Raw genomic sequence first — 7,164 nt, 5'->3', positions numbered from 1 at the left:
ATCTGGTTTCTAGTTGTTAATACGTCTTCTCCTTCCAATACCTGGCAAGGGGAACGAAAGACTTCACGATACGAGCGGAAAGCATTATTGTATCCTCTATGTAAGAAAAACTATGATCCCTCACACCAGAAACTCAGAAACCGGCGCTTCACTGAAGTCACCCGAAAATGATGGATTCCCCGTTATTCTCGGATAATCGCGTGGGAAACAAGTGTCAAGAACTCTTTATGCTTCTTCTTAAACTAGTAACAAACACCTCCTATATCACAATGCCAGTTTAATCTTCTGAAGTTTTGGTCAGTTGGTATCCTTTTCTCTTGTTGCGATAATTCGTCCACTTCTCTTTGATTTCCTTTCCTAGAATCGCAAATGCGCTTGGTCCCATGTACATCTCACCTGGATTCACGTACATGGTTCCCGGAGCTCCGGTAACTAAATATTATGAATCCAAGATACGATCAACCAAAAGGAACGCCACGAACCGGATAATGCAACTTTTCGTTCATAGACACACTCTAGACGTTATGCTACCAACCAGAAGACAATACAGAAGAATCAGAAGTTGATCTACGAAGACGGATCTACACACTTCAAAACAAGATTTATGACATACGACAAGAAGATCATTGGGTAAACGAGTGATCCATGATTTGTGAAGATCAATATTGTACTCATCTTCAAGTTTTCGGAGTTCCTCTTCTGTTGCCACTGAAGAGTGGAAATTCGAGTCATTCTGAACTCTGTACGTTAGATCCATATCTTAGTCCCACTGTTTCACCAATTCTGGATTATCATCACCAGACATAATCAATAATGATGAGATTGCACGCTCCATGTTTCCCTCTATCCAGAGATCTAAAAACCCAAGTCATACGACATTCTGTTAGAACCATGTGAATAACGTCCTCATCAAAGGATGGAAACATTTCCTTTAATTCAGAAATAGCTGTAGAAAGATTGATATGTGTACTCATTAGTAATATGAAATTCTTAGAACAAACAGCAATTTACACACCAACCTTTCCTATTAATTCCGCTCGACGCATCTTTGCTGCAACATCACGTCTGCAACTCAAGTAGAATTGTTTCATTTCCTCATAACTACCAACTCCAGTTGTTTCAAGGACTGTAGGGTCGTTATCCTTCTTTTGAATTTCTTCCTCAGCTTCACGCATTGCTTCCACTTGTTCCTCTTCCCATTCCTTCTCCTCCTCCTCCAAGCCTTGTAGTTCCGCTTTCAATGCCTCAGGCGTTACCTCAGGGATGGGTTCACACACCTCCTTAAACCGGATTGAACGCTGCTGAATCCCAGGAAGTGATTTCTCCAATGCAGCCAAATGCTCACTGTTCTTTCCTGCCCACGCCTTTAACTCTGTCTTTGCTTCATCTGCAGCTCGCTTAATGGATTGTTCATATTCACGATTCACAATTTCAGCACTTGGAGTAACCACATTCTCTCCTTCCTCTTCTTCTAATGGTTCAGTATCTTCTGCCTTCGCCTCAGCCTCTGCCTGCTGAGCAGCTACCACGTCAGTTGCATCTTCTACAGCATTCATTGTCTTCTGGATTTCACTCGGTGATATTTTCCCGAAAGATGATCCATTGATCACTTCTGCTTGATTCTCTTCTGGCAATGCACCAATAATATCTGAGATTGACATTTCTTGAATAAATGATTGGGTAGTGAAATGTCCCTCTTCCAATGATAACTGACTCAAATGTCGCTTTTGGTTGGCCTTTTTTAATATATTCTCTTCCACAGTACTCTCAGAAACCAATCGATAGATGTGAACATCCCGTGTCTGACCAATTCGATGAGCACGATCTTGAGCCTGGGCATCCATAGCTGGATTCCAGTCAGAATCATAGAATATCACTGTATCAGCACCCACAAGATTGATACCTAATCCTCCAGCTCGTGTAGAGAGAATGAAAATAAATACCTGATTATCGTTATTGAATTTCTCCATCATTTTCTGTCGTTGAGGAAGCGATGTAGAGCCATCCATTCGAAGATAAGAAAAATGATGCATGTTTAGGAATGTCTCGAAGATATCAAGCATACGAGACATTTGAGTGAAGAGCAAACAACGGTGACCTTCGCGACGAAGTTGAGGAAGCATCTCACCTTCAAATAACCCAAGATAGAATGAACTTACTCAGAACTTGAAGCTTGCCACAGTCAAATTGAATCAATCGTTTCTCTGGAAATTGGATTGAAGTATTCATCTTCCAAGTATGAATAGCTTGTCTATCAATCATAATCACCGTTCGTACTTACATTGATTCGTACTCATTCACACATTCTCTCACTTCGGGATCTTCACTCCTATACGAACATCCCCGCGGTTGTACTTTATGGACCAACACTGTAAACATCTTCACTCGATCCTCTTCACGAGCACATACTCCACTGAAGTCAGGAACAAGTGAATTTAACGATTTTGTGTATACCCAAGACCGCTTACACCGTCCTTCTGTGTCTTCTGTTGGTCGATGGAACACCGTCACTAATTCACGCAAATCCTCGCCATACAAAGGACATTGTTGAAGTACTCGTTCATTCCTCTCTGCCATCTGAATCGCTCGTGACCGTTGCATCAACAACAGATCTTCAATATCAAGCTGTTGGAGACCCTGTACAGTATCCACCATCAAAGAGGACCACGTCTCTATACCTCAAATCCGCCACCACCAACTACTATCAATTTCACTGCCAAAACGATAGTTGAACTCAGTCTCTTCCACTTCATGCAGAAGTTCATTGCATGGTGAAAACAATCTCTGTTGATTACAAACCTCTCTAACGAATTCATTGGGTTTGGGTTTCATCTCCTTTCTCATTACTGAAGCTAAGGCATTCCCCTCTTCCATCTTCCATAACAACGTCTCTTCACATATACTCACATCGCGACAATCATCAGGGAAGAAACGTAAGGCATGTCTCCAATCCAACTCATCCAATGCTTCGTCTGTCAGATCATTACTTTGAAAGATAGCTTGATTGAAGGAATGACTTTGTATCCTTCCTCTTACTTTCATCTTAAGTACACAACGGGGATACATAGGGTCAAGTTTCTCACAAATGAAAGGTGTGGTGATAGGTCGAGTCTCAAATAGATCAGGATGATTGCATACTTTTCGCAACTGCATTAGCACCCCCATCATTGATAAGAAACTCCCACTTGCTAGTTGTTCCTTAGTGTTCCGACGACTTATGTAATCTTCATATAAGAACCGTTGTCGCTTACTCAGTGGACAACTTACAATATGGAAATACTTCTTTGGCATCTATAATCATATTCCTCTTCACATTTCAACCTCTTTTTCAACTTCACTCTTCAATCGTCTTAGAATAAACGGTCGTAACACTTCATGTAATCTTCGAACCAATTTTGCATTCACACTGCTTTCACCCTCCACCATTTGATTCATTGGATTCGAAAACCAAAATGCAAATTCCCCGCGGGAACGGAATAAAGCAGGCATCAGAAAGTGCATAAGCGACCACAATTCCATTAATGAGTTTTGTAATGGTGTTCCTGTTAACAATAACCTTCTCTTCGTATTGAAGTGGAGTAATGTCTGCCAGCGTTCCGATTGGAAGTTTTTGATGTTGTGAGCCTCATCAAGTACCATATAAACCCACTTCTTCCGACGAAAAACAGATTGATCCTTTGTTGCCAACTGATACGATGTAATACATACTTGGAAGGTATTTGGCTGATTCCAACCTTTTCGCTTTTCCTATTCATAATCACTCAAATTCATGTCATTACAGCACGTTCTTTTGCTGAACCATAATAGGTCAGAACTTTGATAGCAGGACAAAATCGCTTGAATTCACATTCCCAATTCAACATTGTGCTTGTAGGGACAATAATCAGATGAGGACCCCAAATGCCTTTATTTGCTGCCAGATAGGCCAGTAATGATATTGTTTGGAGTGTTTTACCAAGTCCCATTTCATCTGCCAAAATCCCACTTAGACCTTGTTCATACAGAGATACTAACCACTCTAATCCCTTCTGTTGATAAGGTCGAAGTGAATATTTGGGATTAAGGAGGAACGGTGCTACCACTGCTTGATTCGCTATAACATCAAAATCCCTCCTAATTCATGCATTCATCAGAATTTGCACCTCTTATTCGATTTGACAGTCGTTTAGTGTAGTCTTCTGTCTGTTTTAACATGAATTGAAGATGACGATCCATCAATTCGCTACGTCGCTCATACAATTGACTATACTCGATGCAAGTCAAATCAATTACCCTTTGTGTTTGTACACAACAATCTTGTCGATCTTGTTCCAATACATAGCGACATGCTTACTGATATGCTTAGCGACTTCTCTCTGTTTCCGAATTAATTCCTATTTTATGAATGCTAATCACTGTTCAAACCTCTCTCTTTTTGATTTTCTCTTGCTCCTTTTCTTTTGCTACAGCTAGTACTCCCTTATTTATCATCTTCCTCCATTTCCCATGTCGCTTTCTCTCCTCTATGAAATCTGTTGCTAACCATTTCATTTCTGCCATCATATAATCCCAATGGGTCTGATGGGTTATTCACTAGATAGATAGAACTACCTTCTCAGGATATCGAGGCATCTCCTTCTTCACTCTCTTGGATTTTCCATATTCCTTGATTTCAGAGAGTCTTTTCTCAACTTTGACCTTCTCTGGAATGTACTTCTCATAGAGAGCGATATAAGGTTCAAACGATGCTAATGTCGGTGAGAATGCCTTTTCTTCTCGACAATCCTCTACCTCCATCAACAAGTTTCGACAGAAGAATGGAATATGATGAAAATCTTCAAATAAAAATATAGAAAATACTTGTGCGCTGCTGTTTATTCCACAAAACAAACAAGATCACATAAATACACACGATTAGATCTGGATCATCGATCGGTACTGGAAATATTGCAGAAGGCAACACAAAAGCATTACAATTGCCTCAAAGAGATTCGAGATGATGATCTTTCTCTTCAGTTTGACAAGGTCTACGAATTAGTGAAATCATTCATTCAGACCGCTCTTATAATTATGTTGCTTCTCTCCTGTATATCGCTGTTCATCTTGCATGGCATAGATCTCGGTCGAGATAGCCTGCAGCTTGTCAGCAAGATTGTTCACATCGTCTACAATTACATATGACTATTATCTATACTCGATGTCACGTACTCCTCTCTTGGAGCTCTGTTAATAGGTTTAACATCATTTCCAAGCTGATATCGGAATGATACGGATACATCTTCCTTCGTCGGAGTTGAGAAACAAAGGGTTACACGAATGCTTGATTCGAAATTGAAAATGAAGTCATCTTCTTCCTTACCAGAAGCAGAATATATTTGTTTACCGTAACTATCCTTAATCTACAAATGGAAGCGAGCGTTCACAACTTACCGAAACAACGAGATTGTGATAGTTTCCCTTCGTTACTTCGTACGATGCAAATAGCTGATCTCCAATACTTCCTTCTTCCCAAATACACTGCTGTTTCCCTCCAGAGAGATTTATTGTCAATGCATTCGCGAACTGGAGAGAAAGGAATAAAAGAACGAGAAAATAAAGCATTCTAATGATGATAATGGGAAAAAGAAACTCTCCCAGACGGGCTTGAACCGTCGACCTTGCGGTTAACAGCCGCACGCTCTAACCAACTGAGCTATGGAAGACCTGTTCTTTCTTTCATTCATTCCCTTATTAAGCTACTCATTTCATTACACAAACAAACAAACGCATTAATGAGATTATTGACACTAGTGAGTACGTCGAGCCTTTGTCCTTTCATTCATCAATTGTCTTCTCTTCTCAATTGCAACCAACTCATTCTTTACAGAACATTCAGGGAAAGAATTGAGATCATAATAGTGAGGAGCCACCTCCATCAACCACTCTCCCTCAATCGATGAAATCGTTCGCATATAATTCGCTGTTGTCAACACAAACTCATGAAATACCACCCAATCAGGTTTATTCTTCATCACAGAGGATGGATACATCTTCACAACCTGATTATCCTTGATTGTTAGATAATGACCTGTTCTCTCACGATGAGCCACTTGCATAAAAAACCCTGATAAAATACACTTCCGAATATTCACAAAATAGTAGGTATTCTGATAATCACCTCCATTAGTCACATCAATCTGTAGTTTCTTCAAAATCCGTTCTAATTGTCTTCGTACACTCACTGCACTGTTCAGTGATCGAGCATTCACATAATTATCATAACACCATTTATTCCGTCGCTTCTCAGGTACCTCAATATAGGCATTGTATCTATATCTCACACTCATTCTCCATTCCTACAGCTTCAACAGTGTCAGATGGTCTGAATCAGGATGAGTGAATTGCTCTCTTGCCTCATCTGCAAAGCGAGCACTCTCACGAGGACGTTGGAAGGGAGGTGGAATGGAGAGCATGGCTGTAATCGTCAACATCTCAGGAACACATCCATAATCTGCTGAAGCCAAGAGTGCCTTCGATTGCTGAGGATCCAATGGAAGTTCAGCCATCTTCCTACCAAGTGGTGTAAGTTGCCCCTCATCATCCAAAGCACCCAAATAGTTGAGGTTCTCCAGAGCTCGCATCATGGTCTCAGGAGCAGGTGGATCCATGAAGTCGAATCGAACCAGATTCTTCACTCCCAGTCTTAGCATTGTCAGAACAACTGATGTGATATCACTACGCATGATCTCAGGATAGCTTTGTTCCTATCTATCAAGAGATTCATTATTCACTACCTGTAGCTGAGTCTCAAACGCCTCTTCAGGATACAGTCGGAAACACTTACCTGGACGTGTTCGTCCAGCACGACCAGCTCGTTGTCGAGCAGAAGCCTTGCTAATTGGCGATACCAACAAGGACTCCACTCGAATACGTGGATTGTACACCTTCTGCTTGCTGAATCCAGGATCCACTACATAGACCACACCATTGATTGTAATCGAGGTTTCAGCAATGTTAGTAGCTACAACAACCTTCCGACTTCCCACAGGAGTTGGCTCAAAGACCAATTGTTGCTGTTGAGGAGGCAGTGTGGAGAACAACGGTAAGATCTAAGTCATTATTCAATAATCAGAAATACGATGAGATTCTGCTTATCTGAAGGGAATGAATGCATTTCTTCCTCCAAACGATCACAAGTATCGAGAA

General features: G+C 40.9%; 2 protein-coding genes across 2 annotated transcripts; both read right to left on the bottom strand.

Annotated features, from left to right (window-relative positions):
- Nucleotides 1–1,007: 1,007 nt before the first annotated feature.
- On the bottom strand, nt 1,008–4,194 carry JH06_4839 (hypothetical protein; the record flags this gene model as incomplete). The annotated part of the gene is given in 6 exon segments (XM_014669659.1): nt 1,008–2,128; nt 2,703–2,784; nt 2,800–3,291; nt 3,322–3,747; nt 3,780–4,113; nt 4,160–4,194. 6 exon segments carry the CDS (start codon nt 4,192–4,194, stop codon nt 1,008–1,010), a joined length of 2,490 nt encoding a protein of 829 aa, XP_014525145.1.
- Nucleotides 4,195–4,893: 699 nt separating this feature from the next.
- Nucleotides 4,894–5,580, bottom strand: JH06_4838 (hypothetical protein; the record flags this gene model as incomplete). The annotated part of the gene is made up of 4 exons (XM_014669658.1): nt 4,894–5,006; nt 5,037–5,144; nt 5,174–5,378; nt 5,410–5,580. 4 exons carry the CDS (start codon nt 5,578–5,580, stop codon nt 4,894–4,896), a joined length of 597 nt encoding a protein of 198 aa, XP_014525144.1.
- Between the last annotated feature and the right edge of the window lie 1,584 nt (nt 5,581–7,164).

The sequence above is a fragment of the Blastocystis sp. subtype 4 genome (assembly GCF_000743755.1).
Source record: "Blastocystis sp. subtype 4 strain WR1 chromosome Unknown seqid_0449, whole genome shotgun sequence".
Lineage (NCBI taxonomy): Eukaryota > Bigyra > Opalinata > Blastocystidae > Blastocystis > Blastocystis sp. subtype 4.
Note: the sequence above shows the minus strand (reverse complement) of the source record. Positions and strands in the feature narration are given on the sequence as shown.